Raw genomic sequence first — 24,731 nt, 5'->3', positions numbered from 1 at the left:
CCTTGATTAGCACAGCATTTAAAGGTCATGACACGTCACCGTTGACAGATGTCTACTAAAAATTTAATATATTGAGATTTATGGACATGAAAAGCCCTCTCTAATGTATCATGCTCTTAAGGTTATGCAGCGCACAGTGAGTGGTAAATAATGATAGCACTTGCAATTGTGTCAGAGTTGTGAGGGAACCATTTACCGAATATTCAGTTACGCAATAAGTTATTACTTGAGGCTTTAGGATATTTTTTATACACTCACAGCATGTTTAATCTGCGCTATCCACACGAAGGGAATTCCCACAGTCTGCAGGTTGCTATGAAACTCATAGTTTTATGCAAAATGATGTTGGCCTTGTGGTGAATGAAGCAAAAACATAGTATTTGGAAGCCACATACAAAGAGTCCTCGTGTCTTGGCAACTACGTCACTGTTGGCAGCTATTCATTTGAAGAAGTTAAGGAACCAGCATAAATTCCACCGAGAATCTAAGTCTGGAGATCAAGCGCAGAGCAACTCTTACCAACAGGTGCTACTTTCTTACTACGGGCACTTCTTTGGCTCACTGGCACTTTTTTACTGTGCCTGTGGACTTAAATTTTTCCACTAGACGCTCAATTGTTGATCAGACAGGACGATTATGACGACCATAAATTGGACGTAGTGCTCTTAAAGTTGAGGCCACTGACTCCAAATTTCGGTAGAAAATTTTAATCATTTCGACTCGCTGTTTGATCGTATACCTTTGCATGATGAAATGGCAAATCTTACTGAAGAGAAATGTCAAAAGAGCGAGTAAAAATATGGCGTCGTTTGCTGTCCCTATCGGTCTTCTTTTGTAGTGACCTATTAAAAAAAAAAGTTCTTATATAGATTTATATTTATTGAAATGTTTAAGATAACGAAATTAGTTGAATTCCGGTGGTATGTGCGGCTGTCCGAGCAAACGTTAGAGAAAATCGGAATATCTTAATAAAACTTGGTAAACTTTTATCATTTAAAAACACAATTCAACCTACCGTGCACTCATAAGATCAGATGTTAGTGAATATATTTATATCTATACATATTTATGTATGTATGTATATACGCCTGTGTGTTCTCCCTGACAGCTCGTTGTGTGAAATTCCGCACGATGCGGCCGAGTTGCTGCGAGTGGAGCAATGTCATAGCAAAAAGTTCTTCGCCATTCAGTCATTCATGCAGTCAACAAGATGGACTCACACACATAGGCACAAGTAAATGCGCATTTATCTACATATAAATGAATGGTGTGCAAGATTTTATATGCAAACATATCTACATATACATATGTATGGAAGTATGTATGTACATATATGTATGCGTACAGGTACGGCATTTATTCTCTTGTCTGGCTGTCAGTCTGTTGGCGTATGTCTTGTTTATTTGATTACTTGTTTGATTCGTGAACGTCACAGCATTAATGTGGTACACACATCCATATTATATGCCTGTATGTGTGTTGGCATTGATGTATGTATATTAGGTTGGTACTTAAATGTGATGGGTATATTTTATGGTAATTTTTTCAAATTTCGACTTCTACATTGTCGTTGTTGAAGGTATCATGCATAAAGTTAGTCTGGGCGTCGCTCACAGAGGTCACAGAGATCAAATGAAATTCTTAGTTTTTGGACACAACTTAGCCTTAGTATTCGAACACACATATACATATATAGGACTGAGTCGATTTAAAAATATTTATTGAACCAATCGTTACAATTCTTTAAAAATTTTCAAAGTAGGATCCTTCTGTGTCGATGCAACGCTGACGGCGCGATTTCCAAGCATTGAAGGAGTCACGGAAGGCATTCTCCAGAATAGCCTTGAGAACCGAAATGCTTGCTGCTTGGATCCCCTCTGTCATCTCAAAATGCTTGCCTTTCATCGGCCTTTTCAGGCAAGGAAACAAAAAAAGTCCGGGGGCCACATCTGGGCCGTAGGGCGGCTGCGGAAGCGTTGGAATGCCGGTCTGTTCACAAGAAAAGCGGTGTGAGCCGGGACGTGGTCGTGGTGCAACTTCCAACCGGCTGCGATGTCTTGTCGGACCCGATTGACCCTAAAAAAAACATCTGGGTAATTAAATGGATACCTGGTCGACGGTCTAAGTTTAAAACTTTGCGCACACGAGTCATATTGTCGTTGTTTGACGAAGTCACAGGTCTCCCAGCAGGGTCTTCATCAGCGACCTTTTCCCTGCCCGCCAAATAGACCTGGTGCCACCGAAACACACCATTTCTTGCTACAGCAACATCTGCTGCTTGATCATATCAAACATCTCTGTCGCAGATTTATCGAGTTTCACACAGAATTTAATCGCGTACCTCTGCTCTAACGAACGCTGCATTTTCGGCATGTACGAGTACCACTCACAGAAATACGTCGTGCAAAAATGTTTGTCCGGATTCTCCGGGTGCTCGGAGACAACTGACTAGCCACTCATTCGTTAGCTAGAAACGCCTCTACCGAATCCAGTCGGTGAGCGCATGCTCCGAAATACAGTCGCGGCAGATGAAAATCAGTCCTACTACTTTCCGGACAAACCCTGTATTGTATCTTATATGGGTTCGCGGAGACTCGCCCATTTATTTCGACAGCTACTGTCTTGATTTCACTCCCACTTTTTTGGGCCTTAGATATTTTTATGTTCCACTCGATAGAGTTCCAAGTGATTATGTCTGGTTCTCGTCGGGGAACATATCCGAGCCAGCGCCATTTTCTCTTGATAACTTCGAATACAGTCTGAAGTATCAGAGATACAGTTTTTTTACGAGAGCAAAGTTTTTCGCTTGCAGTTCAAAGTACACCAAGGAGATTCATAAGGGCAAAATCACTTTTTTGTACCAAAAATCGGCTCCAATCAGTTCTGAAACTGTAAAAATAATTTTTGGTCCCGACTGGAAGTAATTAGGGTGTGTCTCTTTGTACGACAAATAAAATCACTTTTTGAGCATTTTTTCTTATTTTCCAACGACAAAATTTACCTTTTACCGTCGGCATTTCGGATCGGAATTCATATGTGATATCTTTATTCCTAAAGTTATCGATTGACGACTTGAGATTCGAAAAACAGAAATTTGATTTTTTTAGGGCCACCTTAGTGTCGATATACATATTTCTACAGTAAAAACAATATTTTAACGTTTGACGAGCATCCATTGTACCAATCTATGTATGTATGTATGAATGTATATGTGTATGTCGTCTTCGGTATACGATTTCTTGATATCGCATGTCGACATTTGAATATCCTCTTCAATTTATGTGCTTTCTATAAAATTCTTGAGATATTCGAAGGATACCAAAGCAAATGGCTTTGAGTGGTGAAGGTAAAGCAAAAGTGAAAATAAAAATAAAACAACAAAAACATAAAACTAAAGATATGCATAGTTGTGCGAAATCAAAAAGCAGGCAAAACACGAGAGGAGCTGTGGCAACAGCGGTAAACGTGAAAAAGGAAAGACGGCCAAAGATAACAAGTCGTAAAAATAAAACAACGAATGGCATGCCTACCTATTGACTACATTCCGTTGTGTATTGTCTTGAAATTGCAGGGGGGATATATATACATACATACATATGTATATTTATATATACCAACTATATATAGATATATATGTAGATTAAAACAAAAGCAACATAAAGCTAAACAAAACAAAAGAAAATTCCCAAAACACTGAAATCTACGAAGCAGCTATGTATGAGCGTGTGTATGTATGTATGTATATATGTTTATATACATATATACATATAACGTGAGTAAGCCACAGCCACATACAGGGTGGTTAAAATCACATTGAAAATATCATTAAATTCCGGCAAGTCGTTTTGCTGCTGACTTCGGCGGAGAGGGCGGACGTTTAACGACGCGTTCCCTGGGACATGCGTACTGAAACGGTAAATTTACGGCACAACGAAGCGACAGCAACAAAATGTGATGAGCGCCGCCAACACAGCCAGCCACACACAGCTAGTCAGCGAAGCAGCAGACACACAGCTCGCTTGCATAGGTAGCCAGGCGGGCGAACAAGTTAGCAGCCAGTTAAGCCAAAAGCGGACAGGTTCAGGCGTCGTGGAGCTGCTCCAACGTTGTCAGTGATAGCAGAGCAGCGCGAATGTCGAAGAGTTTTGTGCTTTTGTGGTGCGGATAGCGACGCGTTTCATGTGTATACGTGCCTTTTGCGCTTTTTTTTCCATTCGGCGTACTGTACGTTGGTCAACCGCTGCGTATGAGTAATTAATAAAAATTCAAACTTTTCAAATAAGCGCCTCGTACATTTTTTCAAAGTGTTTCCAACTCGCATTTTTCGTTTATTTCGCGTGCAAACATTCGCTTGAATAAGTTGTGTATCTCTGCGGGTTAGTGTGTGTGTTTGCGTGGTGTTTTTACGGTTTTCGCTGAAATTCTGCAAAACGTTTTGTGTATCGGCGCGCGGGAAATAAACAAGTGGAATGTTCAGCGTCTGAGTGTGTGATACAAAGAAGTGTGCCAACAGCAGCCAACTGTTTGTAATTTTCGCTTAATAGTGTTGTTGTTGTGTTTTTTTGGCAATTTTTGCTCCATAATGCAGCATGGAGCAGAAAACAAAACGCTTAAGCGATTTGCTGGGTGTGTGAAATGCTCGCTGAAATGAAAAATAAACAATTAAAAAAATTATTAAATATAACAACAAAAAGTTAATTAAAACAAACAAAAAGGTACAAAAAGCATTAAATAAATTAAAAGATAGCAAAAATAGTTGCAAAAGGCTTGAATTGAAAAAAGTTAAATTTTAACATCAAAAATAATAAAAAACGTGGAAAATTAAACAAAAAATAGATGATAAAGGTTTGACTAGAAAAAATTAATAATATAAAAAATTAAAAAATAAAACAAAAAAAGTTTCAAATATAACAACAAAAATAATAATAATTTAATCAAGCTAAAAATCAAATGATAAAATCTTAAATTGAAAAAAATTTTAAATTAAATAAAAAATTTTAACATTTATATAACGCCAACAAAAATTAATTCAAACAAGCTAAAAAATACAAAAAACAAAAAAAAAAAATAAAAAATAAAATAAAAAAAAGAAAATGATGAATTGAGAAAAAAATAATAAAATTAAAATTGAAAATATTACAACAAAAAATGATTAAAACAAACAAAGCAGAAACAAAAAATAGCTGTTAAGGGCTTTAATTAAAAAAAAATAATAATAGTAATGAAATTAAAAAATAAGAAAACAAAAAAATGTAAATAAAACAAAAATCATTAAAAGGTTTGGAAAAAATATGCAACAAAATAGATGATGAATTGAAAAGAATAATAAAACTAAAAATTAAAAAAATATGTATTATAACAAAAAAAATTTTAAAACAAACAAAGAAAGAATAAACATTAGCTGATAAGGGCTTGGTTAAAAAAAATAATAATAATTTCAAAAATTAAAAAATGTACAAAAATCATTAAATAAGTCAAAGAATAGAAAAAATAGAAAAAATAGTTGAAAAAGCTTTGATAACAATATGTTAAAAAAATATTGCAACAAAAATTATCAAAACAAACGAAAAAAAAAAAACTGTTTATCAGCTTGAAATGAAAAAAAATATATAAAAAATATTAAAAAATTGTAAAACGTAACAAAAAGCTTTAAATATAACAACAAAAAATAAGTACATCAAGCAAAGAATAAAAAAATTAAAAAATAAAGGCTGGAATGAAAAAAATAAATTAAATTAAATAAAAAATATATAAAAAACTTTGAACTATAACGCCAACAAAAATTAATTAAAACAAACAAAGCAGATGCAAAAAAAATAAACAAAAAATTGCTTCAAAAAACTGAATGCCGCAGTATCTAAAAATAAACGAATCAATCGTGGTACAGTTGAATAATTTGATGTTGATTAATTGCTTCTGACGTTCGGTGTGCAATTTCAATGTGCAAAATGCGGCCCGGAAAAAGTGTGCATAAACACATGGACTTGCTATCGTGAAACTTAGATAATTTAATATAAATACATTTAATTTATTCTAGCAATTTTTCTCACATAACGTTTTTTTTTTTCAAAATACCCTTTTTTGACATTTTGACACTTTTTAATTTATTTTACCACATGTGCTTTCATTCTTTGAAGTGTGCAAAAAAGTTTGCTATGCTTAATATGAAATCAGTAATGGGCAACATAAAGATTCACTAAGAAAATGTTAAACCAAAATAAAAACATTTAAAATAAAAAATAGATTTCACTGTACAAAAGCATTTCTGATTGTTAGGTTATGTTTTCATAAATCAAATAGTTTGGTGATTTCAACTAAGTGATTAGAAAACCTGTATCAGCGGGGAAAATGCCTTCTTTTCTAGAACTGTCATGCAAAATTTGAAGCAAGAGAGAGAGAGAGGGAAAGTTGTTTTGAATGCTAAATGGTCCTTATAAAGGAATTTTTGTGTGGATTTTTCAGAGAACGTGAATTTGCATAATAATCTTGAACAATTTCCAAGTGTCCAAAGTGAAACATGATAAAATGACAAACCTTGCTGAACACACTGACAAAATTTGACACAAATCCATAAAGAAACATGGCCGCCATGAGCTATCAAAATCGGTAGACGCTGAATGTGTATTATAGTGGCTCTTATAGGGCTCTGCTATCGTACAAAGGTTTTCAAAGAATGAGTCACCCCATTAATTTCCCTATCCTGCTCACCAAGATAGAACTTGATATTGACATTTTATGGAATAAATAACAAATTACTCGCCAGCTGTTCAACATCTAGCCATATCTTCAAAGGTTATTCTCGATATTTCATGCCTTTTCTTGATCTCTGTCACAGTGTGCGTATAATTAATTTATTTCTGGGCTGTCTAATTTGATCGTTTGCTTGATTGCATGTTTTTGTGAAACCAAAAATCAATCGGATCACTATCTGAAGTACTATTGAGTCATAGCATTTGATCAGAGAACACATCTATATACTACTGGTATTTGAAGATATACTTCCTGGCGTCGTTTTTTCGGTCAATGTCGAATAAGCCGTTGTCATGGTAGTTCACATGCTCATTCTATATTCTTCCGACTTATAGAGCAAGACTTTTCTTCCATTGCAACAGCTTTCCAAAAGATTTTTTGTAAGTCCCATGCACGAACACTTTCACTTTTAAACAATTTATTCCACATTCATCCCATAGATTCATTCTTTGAAAAATGTCCAGTTCTCGAAACATGTTTTCATAATCACTTTTTGGGATGTCCTTCAGTTTCTTAAGCGAAATTTGTTTTGTCTCTTCGATCTACTGAAAACGGGCTCCACGGAGCGGCAAATTCATTTTGGGGAACAAGAAAAAATCACATGGAGCCAAATCTGGTTATTGATCGTTGGTATTCATTGCAGTTTTAGCTTCGAATGCGGTCACAATCATGGCTCGATGCGATGGTGCATTATCATCGTGTAAAATAATACATTTTTCTTCCACAATTCCGGTCCTTTTCGACGAATGTTCTCATGCAAACCCCTCAATACGGCCAAAAAGAACTCCTTGTTAACGGCCTGGCCCTTCGGAATAAAATCATGATGCACCAAACCACGAATATCGAAAAAACAATGAGCATAACTTTAATTTTTGAGCGACTTTGGCGTGATTTTTTGATTTTTTTTTGTCTCCATTCCGATTGTTGAGTTTTTTGCATGTTATATTCATTAACCCATGTCTCATCGGCAGTTAAACTGCTCTCCATTAACGTGGAATCGGAAATCGCTCGATCAGGCATATCCAAAGAGACCTGTTTAGTGTACTCTTTATGATAAAAATTCAGATTTATCGGGACGAGTCGAGCAAGGACGTTTTACACCCAAAATATATCAAGCTTCTTGTCATCTCTCTAACACTTGTCTGACGATTTTCTAGCACCACATCCTTCACTTTTTAATACTTTAATTAGTTGGTCAATGATTTTAAGCATGAAAATGAGGAAAGAGATTTTCGAGCAAAATCTGGGGAATACGGTCGATGGGGGACTAGTTCATACCGTTTCATTTACATAAATAATATGGTCTACGCGCCAAGTATGTTTACTAACTCAATCGATTTCATTTTACACAAACTGAACAAAATTTCACGAATTTTTGGTATATTTTCTAACCTTACTGCTTCTTGTCGTCCTCTTAACGGCTAAGACAAAGTTCAACAAACCTGTACAGTACGTCCGTTTAATATGCTGGAGCAAATCTGCCCAAAAGTCACGGTTTCATTTGTGTTTATTGCCATCAGGAAACAATGTTTCATCAAAACAAGAAATTTTCTCTCATTGTAGCAGATGCATTGTTTCAGAGAAAAATAATGTGAGAATTAGTAGATCAAATGTCTTGACACTTTGACAGTTTTTTGTTAAGATTAATACTCTAAAGACCACATCCGAATAGGTACTCGTACGTTAAAGACGGAATGCCACAACGAATGCGCTGCGAAAGTAAACAAATATCAGTTGTACAATCAATTCAGGTGTTATTTGTATATTTTTTCTCAACGGAATCAACGTGCTCATTCTGACGCCGCCTTAAGACACGAATAGAGATTTTAAGTTCGTGATGCGATCTCTCGATTAGCCCGAAGGATTTTCAACCCTAATACGAGTACTACTGTTGAGATAACAAAAGTCAAAAAATTTTTATTTTTTCGCAAAAGAAAATTAATGGAGGATTAAATATATAATCTTATTATACAAGTATAATGGTATGACTATACATATATGTATATACAACTATATACCATCATTTCTGACCTTCTTAATTATTTGATGATCTCATTTTAAATCGTGCAAACTCAGAGCACAAGATGACTATGCCAAAGGCAGTCCATTTCATTATTTATTATAACCACCTCTACTAACCCTTAGAAAATTGCAGGCAAATACAAGAATAATATAGCTAAAAGAAAGAAAACAGATAGCAAAAAAATGCATATCGCAAAATTACAAGAATTGTCCAAACAACGCAATAAGCAGAAATTACAATCAAAACCTTTCTATGTATAGCTATGTCATCAGAGGATTGTCGACGACAGCAACTCAAGCAAACTATGGATGATGAATTTTAAATGCAAATTGCGATTATAATAGAAAGTGCTTACGCGTGCTTGTTTAACTATGTACAGTGATAGGCAAATTATTAGAACCGGGTAATTTTTGTAAACACCGCTTACGCTGTTATACGCCGTTATAGCTGAGTTAACAACAGCGCGCCAGTAGTCTCTTCTTTTCGCTATTTGTCAACAATTCGAGATTCCAAATGCAGCTATGTCCTTCTCCATCTAATCTCTGGATGTGGAGTGTAAGTCTTTCTCTTCCTGTGCTTTCACCGGCGGGTACTGAATCCAAATCCTTTAAAGCTGGAGTGTTCTCTTCCATCCGAACAACATAACCTAGCCAGCGCACCGCTGTCTCTTCATTCACTGAACTATGTCAATGTCGCTGTATTTCTCGTACAGCTCATCCATCCATCGACCGTGGTACTAACCGTTGCCAATCTGCAAAGGAACATATATCTTTCGCAGAACCTTTTTCTCGAAAATTCGAAACGCCGACTCATCAAATGATGTCATTGTCCATGCCTCCGCACAATATAGCATTCAGAAGGAAAGGTCTGGGGCTTATTATTTATATGATCAGCGATCAACTGAGTCTGTCTGTATTTTTGCAAACGGTCTCAAATTTTGCACACCAAGTAACCGCCGTTAGGGTATATATGTACTTGTAGATAGCATATATGAAGCTGCCATATTAACTGACCGATCATCAACCCGATCAAGCTCTTGTATGGAAAACTTTTTCATTTAAAAAAGATGCAATCTGCAAGCAAATTGTTTAGATCGAGCCACTATAGCATATATCTACCATACAAACAGAGCGCTTACAATCCAGTCCTTATATGGAAACTTCTTCATTTTACGTGATATCTTCGCGTTATTTGGCAGGGATTGTTGTCTAAGGCAACAATGCAACCTTCGAGGAAATTTTTCACATCGGATCATAGCATAGCTACGCTACCACTTATGCAATAAGAAATGCATTTATCAAAGACATTACAGTTTTGGTGCAGCCGAATCTAACGTTTTTTCTTATTTTATATACGCTATTACACCATTCGTTAAAAACTCCACAAATAGTCTTCTGTTAAAATAACTAAAAAATTAAAATTTCTAATTTTTCTTCAAAATTCAAATTTGTCTAACAAACGGGCAATAGAAAATGTAAACAAACCACATCTGATTTATTATTATATTATACAAAATTTAGCTTAACGAGCTTTCAGTACACTAAATTCTTCTCAACAATTGCATGACCGTTCAGCAAATGTTGTAAAACGCGCTGACAATAATTTGCTGCTTCAGTGTACTCGTAACCGATTCGTCCAAGGGATAAATAAATTCATATTTATATACATACAACAGCATGTCATTCATATTTGTTAGCAAAAAGCAAGCATGCCAACAATCTCTGCTAATGCGTTATTATCCTTTCCCGCGGCTTTTCCTATGCCATAACAAAACGAAGCACTTTAGCAGGCAACGTAAAAAAAGCAACATAAACTACAAATGGTATTATATTCGAGCATAAATCCTATTGTATAGTGGGGCGTTTACACACAATTTAACGCCACCTTAACATTATTCATGCAATCCTTTGGCAGCGAAGATTTATACAGGCATTTGTGTGACCCCCAGGCGGGGGTGTCAACTGCTGCACATACCGCACAAGCTGCCGGCGCGCCAAAAAATCTCGGCGTATCCTTAAATGGCCACAGTCGCTTAAGCTGCTTGCCACCGCGCCCACGACTAGCTACTGTTATGCGCATTGTGTGCGCGCTTGTTATGCATTGGATGGTTGTTAAGCGAAACAAAAAGTGTTAAATCTTGTACTGGCACAGATTTTAAACGTTTTTTGGCCTAATATGTGCGCGTGTATGTGCAAGAGTGTTTTCTTTTTTGTTTTGATACTCGAATGAATTTATTTTGTTGTTGATATTGTCAACGGGTATTGTGCAGCGCACAATGGCATTGCCAGCATGCATTAGTTTTATGTTATTTGTTTGGATTTCTTTGCCATATTCTCTGGTTTGACAGCATTCGTCAACTGAGTGTGCTTTCATTACATGTGTCTTAAGTTATATGGTCCTTACATTGCGCTTTTTTTTTGTTGAGCATTCTTCGCGCGTAAGTGTCTTTTTATGACAGTTTCATATAAATGTTTAGAACAAATACTTGTATATTTAGCGGAAAACAATGAATTACTTGCGCACATTGTTCTTCAAAAGTTTTCTTGCAAAGTGATGGAAATGTGTCAAAATTGAAAAGTAAAAAAAGTAGAAACAAAAACAAAGTAATTGCTATTTTCATTATTATATTAAAATGCGTTAATGCGCACACGCGGGCACCTTTAATGGTTTCGCTGGCTGTAATTACTTCCGCGCGTTAGCTTAATAACGTCTAAACGGTGTTTGCGTTGATACGTAATAGCTTTACACGGATATCCGAAATTTTCGCTGTTTTCTTTTGCTCGTTAGCAACAACTGTTATTAAGTATAAATTTACATCTACTACATAATTATAAAAAAAAAGAAAAAACGTTAATTTCGGTAGCACAGAAACATTTTCCATACAAAAACTTTAGTCTGATCCCTCAATTTGTATGGCAGCTATATGCTATAGTGGTCTGATTTAAATAATTTCTTTGGAGATTATATTCCGATAACAGTGGTACCGACAAATGACGAGCTCCTTATAGGGATAAGGACTTGTGCAGAAGCTCTGCGCGATATCTCAAAAATCGATGCACTGGTTCGCGTATGGACAGATAGACAGACATACATGACTAAATAAACACAGGTCGTCGTGCTGATATTTTATATTTATCTATGTACATATATAATTTATAGAATCTTCAACGTTTCTTTTTGGGTTTTAAAACCTTCCTGGCAAACTTATTACACACGCTTTTATATTAACTACTCGTGTACTTGCGAACCTAATTAGGTGACTGTGCAAAATTTGAAATTGCTCAAACGTACATAAAATGGCTGATTTCATGGAGGTAAAATTGAATGCAGAGCGCTTTTAAAATGGCTGCTTCAATGCAATATGCTATTTACACGAACAAAACTGATAGTGAGCAACTAGACAAAAGTACCTACTCAAAAGAAAATTTAGCGGCGCGCCTAACATACAAGCACATCATTTTAGTGACTTAAATTTGAAAAAGAGAAAATTTAAATAAACAATTTAAAAACAAAACATGATTGACTGGGTGTCAATCGTTCGGCATTCGCGACGACGCTTCTCCAACTATGTCGGTGCGCGTTCGCCAGTGCGTATACGTCGACGACGCAGACAGTTAGTTGCGCCACCGTTAGCAGCAGCGCCGGCAGCACCAGCGCCTACGAAACATGGCAGCAGCAGTGCAACGACGCCGGTGGGCGCAGCAAAAACGCCCACTGGTAGCGCCGAAGCGCACAGCGGCAAAAAGAGTAACAGCAACAGTGGCAGTGGCGGCGGCGGCGGCGGTGCTCAGTATGCCTGCTGTTGCGCGAATGTAAGTGTTGGCAGCGTCTCATGCATCAATGGCAGCGCAAGAGCGCGCTCTAAAAATACAGCACAACTGTGTATATTTATTATTTACTAATATGCTCATTTAAAATAATTTGTTGCCTCACATTTTTTTCTTCACATTAATTTTAATGCTATTATTGCACACGGTTACTTTGTGTGCTAAGTACTTATCACGTGAAATGATGTCAAAATGTAAGAACTTATGAACTCTTTTCATTTTATTTCTATTTTGCAGAATCAGCGCATGAAAGTCGATGGCGACGCCGACATTCCCAAAGAGAGTGCGGGAGTCAGCGCCAGCGGTACTGGCGCAAGTGAGGGCGGCAGCAGCAGCGCTGCAAAGGCGGCGGCCCGTTCGCCTGAATCGGCGCCCTATCATAACCGGCAGCAACAGCAGCAGCAGCCCAATACCAACGTGGACACTGTGAGCAGCGAAGCTGTAAGTGTCAATGCCTACAATAATAACAAACACAATAGCCAATGCAATAGCAATAATAACAACAACGTTGTTTCGAATTCAGACGTTTGCATAACGCCAATCTACCACTTTAATTGCCTGCAAATGGGCAATTAATTCATCCTTTGTCAAAGTTTATATGCGCATCTGCGCGCTTCTAAGCCAGCGGAGAATAGCTACTTGTATTTTAATAATAATTGTCATTACTTTTTATCCCGGGTGCATTTCTCGTGACGACTTTCCTTGCTGAAAATTGATTTATAGTCCTAATGGTCAGTCCAAAATGTATTTGAATTATTAATTGAAGTTTCAATTGAGTCAAGCGGCACAGCTAGTAACATAGGTTTCCTCGAAAAAAAAACAGCCTTTTTCCAACAATTTTTTTCTCATATAAAATATCATACATATAAAAAATGTTTAGACATCGAAATATTAAAAATATATATACTATTTTTTCAAAATTCATCACCTTTAACCTTTCACCCTTTAAACTCAAACTAAGAATATTAATATTTGAAATTACGAAAATTATTTGCCGCCAGCCACGCATTATAATTTCATATGTAATTATTCACTAATTAATTCTTATACCTGAAACTTATTTGCCCTGCTTAGCTAGTAAAATAAGTAAGGAAATAAGGTGCGGCAATGTCCCCTTCCTTAATTTCGCTGCGCCTCTTTGGCGATTTTCCGTTTCCGCTCGCTTAATACTTTAATGTTTTTTGTGTCACAACAACTTAACAATAAATTACAATGCTCGTTTTCTTTCGATTTTCATGCCATTAACGTTTTTCTTATATTGCGCAATTTTAGCGTAAAAAAATATTTTTCGTTTCTTTTGTACGATTTTCTTTTATTGTGCTAATTATTGCTCGTGCTGAGATTTCTAATATGCCAATAAAAAAACTGATTATTACTTTTGTTGTAATTTTGCATTTTGTCGCTTATGTTTATATATTATTAATTACTTTTAATTAACTCATATGTTTAATTAATTAATAAATATGTTTATTTAGCTTGTATGTTTTTACATCATTTTTGTAATTGCTTAACAATTTATTTGCCAATTCGTAATAAATAATAAAGCTGGTTAAGTTTTTTGTATGGCATGTTGCATTTTATTTTATTTCGCTGAACAAAAAGGTTTGTATTTAAATTTTGGTTTAATTTGTTTACTTTAAATATATATTAGTATTTTTAATTACAAAATTTATCATTTTCTTATTATTCTTAATTTAAAATCTTTTTCAATTATTATTAATGCAATGTTTTTAAATTTATTTAACTGAGAAACAAAAAACTGTTTCTTTAAATATGATTATTTATAATAATGTATAAATACTTTAAATCAAACTAATTTACAAATTTAAACTGAAATCATAATTTTTTAAATTATATCCTCCCCGTTTGTTAAAACTTTAAGTAATCTTGTAATAAATTAATTTTAAATAATGTATTAAAAGCCTTCCCAATTATCAAACCTCAAATGGGTTCCCATTTACCATATATCGTTATTCAACAAATTCACCACTGCCAGCTACGTTATTCTTACGCGCTGTGGCAACACTGTGAGCCGCAACAAGTTCATTGAAAATGTTGCCAATCATTTTTACGCGCTCTCTTCATTTCTTTATGTCTTTGCTTTTGTTTTCGCCTCTTCTCCAATTCGGGTGTTGCTTGCGTAGCGGCATTTCGTTACGCATATAAATCATTGTTTTCGTGTTAAGAACTATAAAAAATTATACCTAACTAATAAAGAAACAGTGTTTTAGTGAACTGGTTTCCTTTGATGTTGGAAAAGTGAAGTTTAAACAACTAATAAAACGTTTGATAGCAATTGAAAGTTACTCAAGTGTTTGACAATGAAAGAGCCAACGAACAGAAATTTAGATTTGTGAGTGTCAAATAGTTGTGGAGCATTGCCAGCTGTGTGAAAGAATTGTAAAATAAGTTTTGCTTCGAGTATCGAATTGATGCGGCCGTAAACATGTTGCGCTGGCAGTGAACGTTTTGTATTATTTTGTTAACGGAGGGTCTTCGACACAAAAAGGTTTAAACTCAATAACGCGCGAATATTGCAAACATATTAAGTAAAAAAGTAAATGTGCTATTTGTGTTTCCAATTGACACAGTAATAACACAGATTTTGCAATTCCTAGTGTTTTTCTTTTTTGTGAGTTGTAATGTCGAGCGGTCATAGACAGAGCAATGGCTGAAGGTGGTGTCAGTGGGCTCGTTGCCGCGTTACATGTTTATTGTCGTCAGCAAAGTGCTGCGGTCTTTACATTCGCGGACAGTTTGTTAGTTTAGTCAAACGCTTGTAGCTCCAGAGTGCTGCAGTTGTCGCGAGATTGCGTGCGCGAACGAAAAAAACGCAAAAAATTGAAAATGCTAAAAATAAACTACATGTTCTAAAAAGTAAATAGTTGTATGCAACATGAAAAAATTACAGCCGTTGTAGCGTAACAAAAGCAAAAAGTAGAATTGGTGCGGTGACAGAGGTAGTGTTGAAGCACGCGAAATAATCGCCAAGAGGAAAAAGTGACAGAAAGTAAATGAGAGAATAGAAAAGGAGAGAGCGTGCAATTATTTAAAAACGTCGCGGCAGCGAGAGAGAGAGCAGAAAGTGGACAACAAACATTAACGGCGTGTGAAAATAGAAGAAGAAAAAAGGAAGCAAACAACTTTAGCTCGTCGCGCAGTGTTTTTATATCATAGAAATGTTTATTTTTTATTTTTCGTGCGCGTAAAAATTCTGAATTGAATTTGAAATAAAGTCGAACGAACGCAATACAGCAGCGAGTGACATCCATAGCAATTGACTGCCAGTGATTTCGCGACGGGATAAGCGTGAAAAAACGCTAGAAAATAGTGAAAAAGTGCCTTTTTATATAGGATAATTTCTTGAGGATTAGTGTTTGTGTGGTGCAACGAGATGACAACGCGTAAGAAGAAGCGTCAAGATGGCAGTGGTAGTGGTGGTGGCTTCATCAAAAAAGTATCCTCGCTTTTTAATTTGGATTCGGTAAATGAAATGTTATTTACATAAATGCGCTAAACCTAATTTGAATATTTTTGACATTAGTAATATAATTTTCGATTGGAAACAAGACGTTTCAGCAAGTTGAAGCATTTTTCTAAAATTATGTCCGCATTAGTGGGTGATGTGACTGGGTGTTATGGACACATTCATTGTATGATTCCATAGTTTATTTTTAAATTTACTTGTCGGCGATGGCTAGCACCAAAGTGCTCAGCAGTGGCAATTTATTTTCTGTGTACAAAAGCAAATTTGCGTTTGCATTAAACAAAGTGGTTGATATGTTGTAGCTGGCCAAAAAACGCTGTTAAGCCGTTTTCGATAGCTCGGCAACGCCCCTGTGACGTTCTTCACTCTTTTACGACAAATAACCAAATCCAAGTGGAAAAATGTAAAGCAACTAGCAAAGTAGTACGTAATAGTATTGTCTACATTTGGCTGCTTGTTTAATATTTTCATTTGGTCAATTGGGCGCAGTGCACATTCATGCATAGTTTTGTGTGGTGTCGCAATCGACACAAATTCACTTGGAAGCTCATATTCGCTTATATCCACCTTCGCCGGATCGTACAAGCAGCATCATTCATGTACAAAGATATGTATGTACCACTAAGCCCAGTATGGCCTACTTCGTCTGTTTCTGTTTTCGTCGCCGTCTACGACAGCAACACAAGCACTAGTATTCGCGTTGATCATGGTAGCTATCTTCCGCGTGGTTGAACTTCCACCAACAACTTGCAGCGTTTTTTGATTTTTTATTGTGGTAATTTTTGCCGCCTCATACACAATTTTCTTATTCTCGATGAATTTGCCTAACTTGCAAGTTATTTTCGCGCACTTGACGTTATAGCTTGGTGCCAGCTGTAGTCATAGCCGATTTTGTGCGTCATGCTGCTCCACATGTGTACGCTGCCCCCGGTGAAACTGTTGACTTTTCCTCATTGCTTCTATCTGTGCTTCTTAGGAATTCCTACATACCTTCCTCTACGTGTTGTTTCTTGGTGCATTTTTTCGATTTTTTTGGTTGCGATCTTCTTGTTACAACTTTTATTCTCACTCAAATGCTGTAGCTGCTACTGCCGCAGAAACGTGTTGAACCTGATTCACATCTGATAATATTTGCTGAAAATAGAAAACTTTTATGGCAATTGCCTACTCTCTCTCACACACATTCTCTCCACGTTCACACCTTTCTTTTGCCCTTGGATGGGTGAATTTTAACTAGTTAGTAGTGCGATTTGCACAGGAAGCTGCCGGCAGTTTTTGCATATCCTGTTTTGCAAGTTATCGCTTGGAATCTGCTCAGTCTGCTTGTAATTTTTCAACCATTATTCAACTCGAGTTCAAAATTAGAAAATGTATACATAAGATTTCAGTTATTTTATGACTTTTAGCGTACGAATTGAGTACTTTTTCCAAATTCTTTTTTATTGTACTTTCAAGTGAATGATTTTTTAATGGCAAGTAGCCAAAAACTGTGCTTAAATGATAATTTTGCTATTTCCTTTGCGCTATGCCACAATTTTTAGTATACTGTGTTGGGTGGTATCTCGCGTGAGATAAAAAAATAACTAAAGCTAAAAATATTTCTTCATAAATACAGTTTTTACTTGATCACGCATTTGTATGTATGCATGTGGTCTTACACAGTTTTTTCACAGACAGGAAATGTGCGAATTGTTTCCACTAAATACGTTATATCCACAGAAGCTATCAATTCCAGATGCTTGCTATAGCACAGATTTGGTTTTTGTTAATGTCTCCATTCATACTATATGCATGTAATTTATATGTGTGCCGGCAATTGGCAACTTGTAAACATTTATGCTACCCACACCGGCAATAAATTTAATAAAATGATTATGTAAACAAAAATTATTTTTTCTTTCTTTTGTTTTATATTTTCATTCTATTTCTTGTTCATGCTCACTTAATTTATTCATGTTGACTTTTGAAGGACATTCCTTTGTTGATTCATTATTATTTTTCTACTGTCCCGTGGTGAGTTTATTGCCTTCCTTTCAGTTGTATTTGTTGTGTGGTATACAAAACTGCTTAAATAAATAACTTGATTTATAAATAAATAATATATTTGTGTTGATATCTGAAAGTTTTTCAAATATGTAAATATTTCTGTCAATATATAAATTTACAATATTTTCTTTTTAAAAATTGAACATTATTTGAGGATTTCTGTCGACTTAACACTGTTTTACTTTAAAACTTAACACCCTTTAATTGGCAATCCGGTTTCTTAAATCTAACTGTCGACGGAGCGGAGCATATCTCCAGTAGCAGTAAAAGCCGAGTTTACTGGGATCAAGTTCAAATGGCTCCTGTCATCAATAATATGTAAAATATTTATGTCTCCATTCGCGGTTTAGTTTTCCATAATAATAAACTTCGATATTCATGGCAACAAATTATCTCTAATTTACGTTACTCTAACGAAAGTGTCATAGAAAAGTTAGCACCTTCATATCAGCGAATGGAAGCAGCATAAGTAAGCAATAACTGCCACTAAAACAGTAACTAAGAAGGTAAAAGCATTATTATATGTAATATTATTATGTATATATAGCCAAATATGTGTAAATATACATACATATGTATATACATATTTATGTATGCATGATAAACTCACAGCATATTATTTAGCATTGAAAGATCACATGAAGGTGTGAAAATATTACAATTATAATCTATGCCACATATGAGTGTAAATGTGCGTATATATGTGTACAAATATATGTACATGTGTGCGTAAGTGTAATTGGTGTAACCTTTAAATTTTTTTATGTGCTACTTCATTCTCCAAATCCCATGACATTCTTCAGATACCGCACTAAAAGCATAACAAACATAAATTTTTGTACAATATGCTTACATAAAACAATATCGAACTCGCTGCCGATATGTGAGCGCTATTACGTGGTTAGTTATCAATCGCCTCTGACTTTGGTTGTGATTAAAATCACATAAAACGTGTGTGGTTATTCAACAACAGGAAAATACAAATAAAATAAAGTTATTGAATGTTGTGTTTACCAAAATGACTGTTAATACCTGTCTAACAGCGCGTGTAAATGGTAACGCTAGTCAACAAATATAGTTAGTATGTACATATGTATGTATGTATGTATACAAAATATAAATGATTTTATTACGATAAAATATGCTTATGAGATATGTTATGTTATGAGTGATTATATCACCGTTACACATAGAACTACAATTATGGATAAAATATTAGGGTAACACAATTTGGAAAGGCCAAAAAGAAAACAAACAATTTTTCGATCAAAAATCAATAGAGATAGATGAACTTATAAATAATGATAAGCTCGACCGATCTTCCTGTCGTTGCAATATACCAGTGTTTTTTTTTAATAGATTGAAGCACTCCTGCTCCTTCAGAACTTTGCAAATAGCATGCCTCGACATTTTTTGGCTGTAATTAGCGCTTAAGGTGGCAACACCAAATATTGAAGTTCTACTTACAAGGTAACCTTCCACTAGATGCAATACACTTATGCTAACGATTTTTCCAGTCCTCGAAACACTTTCCATAAGCACTTTTTGGGATGACCTTCAGCTCCTTCAGCGAATTTTGTTTTAACTCTTCGATCGGTAGCAAACAGGTTCAAGGGGGCAGCGATTTCAGTTTGTGGAACAAGAAAACAGTTTGGGGAACAAGAAAAAATCACACGGCGCCAAATCTGGCGAATACGGTGGTTGATTGATGGTATTCATTGCGTTTTTGGTTTTAAATTCGGTCACAATCGTGGCTCGATGCGATGGCGCATTGTCATCGTGTAAAACCCATGTATTGTTCTTCAACAGTTCCGGCCGTTTTCGACGGAACAAATTCCTGATGCACCAACCCACGAATATCGAAAAAAAACAATGAGCATGACCTCGACTTTTGAACGGCTTTGGCGTGGTTTTTTGGTTTTGGCTCGTGTTTTTCTCTCCATTTCGATAATTGTTGACTTGTTTGCATGTCAAACTTATAAACTCATGTCTCATTGGCAGTTATAATGCTATCTATTAATGTGGGATCGGAATTAGCACAAAGAGGCCCGTTTGCGGTACTTTATCGGGACGAGTCGAGTAAAAAGATCAGTTGAAGAGGTCGAAGGTCTTATAGAACGAGGCATGTCTTCAACAATCTCTCGTTTCGTTTTGTATTTTTGATGAAAATACATTTTTTGAATTTAATTAAAATTCCCGGGTGCTTTTTGGCCTCAATGTATATTTTTTTAGATACTGAATATCATAAATTCTACGTGACCTTTTTTTTTTGTAAAAAAAATTGCTGTTGGTAAACTTCAATTTAGCAATTTTGCAAAATGATCCTATTTTTTGTTCATAACTGTATAATTGTATAGCATACGTCAGAGTCTAACAGCAGGTCCACTACCGCCACCCCCACAGTCACCTTGGCTAAAGCAAAACGACAATTCTCTGACTTTGGCTGCAATAAAAATTCATAAAGTAAAATAAACTCAAAATAAATATATAAATGATTTTAAAATGATTATATACATATATGTATGTATATATTATATAATATACTCTTATGTAATGCAATTGGCAGCAATGACCGCCAATAGTGATTAGACTAACGTTTTATTGACAGATATATGCCTGTGCATACATGCAGATATCTATCTATATATACATACATACATATATGCATATGCACTTGTTCATGCACACATGCACATACAGTTGCGAGCATTGAAATAGTAGTGCCTATTGGCCAAGAGAGTTTTGCTTTAAATTTTGTTTATTTTATGATATTACCTTCGATCATTATTTTAGTTATATTCTCTGAAGTATAACGGTCCTGTTATTCACAACAATAAGTGTGCAACACTTACCGTTACTTTTTTAGAGCCAGTTTTATTGGGATATCTGTTTTTATGAGCGAGCAATAGAATAGTAGTGAACGGTGAGCTGATTACAAACAGATAATTTTTAGTAAAAAAGTTTTAATTTTATCACACAAAAAAGTAAGTTTCCTAATTCTTTATATAATTATTCAATGCAAAAAGCAAAAACAAATATCACTTGTCCTTTTATTGGGCGGGGGGAAGCCCTATGTAGTGAAGAAAAACGAGAATGGATTCAATCTGTCATAAACAACGGTAAATCCGTACAAGGGAGTGGAAAGCCTTGTAGGGTGTTAAGCCACAACGATTCGCAATGACAATTATTTATAAATAAAATACCAAAAAAGCGGCGCAAGACGGATCTTTCTGAGAATTTTACACAAATAGTTGTAAGATGTGCCAAGACTCGACCTAGAATGTCAGCTATGGAGATTCGGAATGAACTTAAACCTGGCCTGCGGTGTTCATACAGTGAGAAGACTTCCACATGAAACATAATTTATATGTCCGCAGTCCTCGAAAAAGTACCGTTATTAAAAAAAAAAATCATGTAGCAAGACGTCTTAAATTCGCCAAAGGACACACCTGAATTGGCCGATTGAGAAATGGGCGCAGCATCTTGTGGACAGGACGTGTCGAAAGTTGTTCTATACGGCGGTAAAGGGTCCTGTCAGTATCTAAGACGCTCCCCTAATACAAAGTACGACCCCAGATTCAGCACAAAAACTTTGAAGCATGGCGGTTTGAATATCATGGTTTGGGCTGTTTATCTTACTGGCCAAATTTTTTTGTCTAGTCCCAATTTACAAGAATACTGGCATAATATCCGATACTTATAGTGGATATAATGCAGCATATTATTATGATACTATTTGCTGAAGAAGACATGCCGCTGAAAAGGATATTTCAGCAGGACAATGGTCCGAAGCACACCAGTAGGGTGGCAAAATAGTGGTTTCGGGTCAATGGAGTTGAGGTCATGGATAGGCCAGCTCAATCCCTTGGCCTCAATCCTATTGAAAACCGTTGGGCAGATGTCAAGAAAGCCGTGTGGAAGGATAAACACAAAAACAACAACGAATTGTGGACCGTAGTGCAGCAATCATGGCAGAGCATGCCACTGAAAAGATGCTACAGTCTCGTAGATTCTCTGAAGAAGCGATGTATTGCTGTTATCAAAAATCATGGCCATGCTACCAAGTACTAAGATCTCCTATAGACGAAACTTACAAAAATCCTTCAGTATTTTTTAAAAAAATTTTTTAGTACTTTACTACTATTTTACTGCTCCCCAAAAATTTCATACATAAATACATCTTTGTAAATAAACATATCTTGTACATATTCAAATCTAAATATTTTTAGTGGTAAACATAGCCTGGTAAATATGATCCACTTTCGCATTTCAATGGATGTTAAAATTGTTTGGCATGTTACATAACTCACCGATATGTAAAGCTCTAACACCCACTACTATTTCAATGCTCGCAGCTGTACATATGTATGTATAAATTCACATGCTAACATTTAAAATATCGCACTTAGTCATAGCGATGCCTCAGCGCCTTCCCAGCAACGGCGACGCTCATACTTTTCCCTAAGCGTACGTGTGTATGCACTGGCCAGCTGGAGCAGCTTGTTTGCTATCAAACGGTCTATTATTGTTAAGTCGTCTCCAGCAATTTGGGTGTGGTGCCTCACTCAGTATTCTACAACTTGCAAACAAACGTGCAACTGTATATAATACATATGTACATATGTAGATGTATATTTGCTCATTTATAGTATTTACAAGCATGTGTCGCAAAATCGATTCGAAATTATATTAAATAATTTTTTTATATGTTTTTTCGCTTAATTTACTTATTTTTCTCATTCAATTTGAGCAATCGATTCGCAGCCTTTTTGCCTCAATTGTAACGAGTAGACTTATTTTTCTATGCGTTATACTTATGTACATACATATGTATATACAAGTACGCGGCTTCTGAATTACATATTTCCAGTTGTCGCATGTACACACACACACATATACTTAATGAATAATAGCTTACACGCTTATTAGCCCTGTGCTCGTGGTCACCGAGTTTAGTTCGCTCGTCAGCGGCTAATTGAGTGCAGACCAGGTTAGCCATTAATTAATTGAGGCATTTGTGGTTTCTAAATATACATACATACATATATATATTTGTGCATATTTTGTATAAGTGCTCTCCACCCGCTCATACTTTGTTAATTTGCCAGAGAATTTCGTTTGACTAAAACTAGTCCCTTACAAAATCCCTTGTTATGGCTTCTCAATTTCTAACTGTGGTTAACGGTAGAAATTAACCTTTAATTCATACGTTTTGGTTCCAGTTCAATAAAAACATAGAGATTATTGCTTATTATTATTGCTTCTTCTGTGTTGTTTTTGTCGTCGTCCCCTAATGGGAGGCACAACAAATTCCTTTTTTAGAAGATGTCGGGTCATAGAAAAGGGTTGTTAGAGGTGTCTATTTGATTGGTCGTAGAAATGGGTTTTTGTGTGAACCCTTAATATTTAGGTACAGCCTAAACAGGTTGAAATTTAACCTCTGTACTATTTCTCGCTGAAGCTCGAGCTCTTTATTCGTAATAGGTTCCTTAAAAAAGTCTATGGCGGTTATTTTCTTTTTCTAAAATTTATTAGTTGCCTAGAAATTGTCTGTAGAATTCGAGGAATGCTTCTACCGTTCCCATGGCAGTCGGGTGTCCATAACCGCGTCGGAACCGAATTTGTATCCCGACCAAAAACGGTTAACTCGACGAAATTACTGCAGTGATGACTTTTGTCTTTACAACAACAATAATAACGAATTCCGAGCAAAATTTGTTTGGGGATGCATAACTACACTAAGAAGTTTTATGATTCCACTCTCGAGCTACTGCTTAGGGTTAGTATATTCAAGTGGCACACCGACGGTTCGAAAACGTCGGAGGGATTTGATGCAGAAGTCGTAGGACCACGCTCCAAACTCTGCATACCTACAGGAAGTTTTCCCAGAATGTTTCAATCAGGTCTTTGCCATAAGTCGGCGCGTAGAGATAAACCTCCAACGCAACTTTCACAACGACGTATAACACTTAAAGCAATCTTTGCCTACGAGATCAAATCGCTACAGGTACAGTAGTACTTATAGAGAGCGGCTGAACAGTCTATCGGATCGTAGTCAAGTGCACCTATATGAACTAACATGGTAGGATCTGAACCCTTCATCGCGGTGGATATCATACCATAAGGAGCTGCTTCGCAAGAAAGAAGGAGTAGGCAGAGAGAGGTATTGACAACAACTCCAAGTCATGCGCCACGTCAAGTTGCTAATCCGGGTTTTTAAATATGTAATCAACATCCCTAGGAATAAGCTTACGTTACTTGTCGTTCGGCACTGACTACTGTAACCACTTATATAACTTGGGCCTAGCTTCTTGTGGAAAGTTCTGCGATAGGGAGTCTGCAGAATACCTGCTAATGGACTACATAACAGTCTCCAGACGCAGGATAAAGGCTCTTGGATCCATGTTTCCAAATAGGGGTCACTAGCACCCAATTGAGCTAAGATTGCGACGCAAATCGCATCATTTATTTTATCTTATCTTAGCTGGTTTAATTATCTATACTGACATCTTTTTGTAGTGGCAACTCTGCTCAATATAACACTGAAATATATATGGAATTTCACTAGGGTGTTTTCAGATTTTTTAAATCTTTTTCC

General features: G+C 35.9%; 1 protein-coding gene across 32 annotated transcripts in view; it reads left to right on the top strand.

The window, feature by feature from the left end:
- The window catches only part of LOC105224246 (disks large 1 tumor suppressor protein), a 155,748-nt gene that overhangs the window by 81,944 nt on the left and 49,073 nt on the right, over positions 1-24,731 (top strand). For 19 of the 32 annotated variants that reach the window (XM_049456221.1, XM_049456222.1, XM_049456223.1 and 16 more), the window contains one exon: positions 12,838-13,041. In XM_049456221.1, coding sequence (XP_049312178.1) covers positions 12,838-13,041 — 204 coding nt within the window. Of the gene's footprint in view, positions 1-3,973; positions 4,377-5,735; positions 5,882-11,932; positions 12,586-12,837; positions 13,042-14,475; positions 16,085-24,731 lie in introns of those variants that run through there. The other 13 variants (XM_049456234.1, XM_049456231.1, XM_049456233.1 and 10 more) reach the window with 9 other exon arrangements.

The sequence above is a fragment of the Bactrocera dorsalis genome, chromosome 4, assembly GCF_023373825.1.
Source record: "Bactrocera dorsalis isolate Fly_Bdor chromosome 4, ASM2337382v1, whole genome shotgun sequence".
Taxonomy (NCBI): domain Eukaryota; kingdom Metazoa; phylum Arthropoda; class Insecta; order Diptera; family Tephritidae; genus Bactrocera; species Bactrocera dorsalis.
The sequence above is the reverse complement of the archived record's forward strand: the minus strand, read 5'-3'. Positions and strand labels throughout refer to the sequence as shown.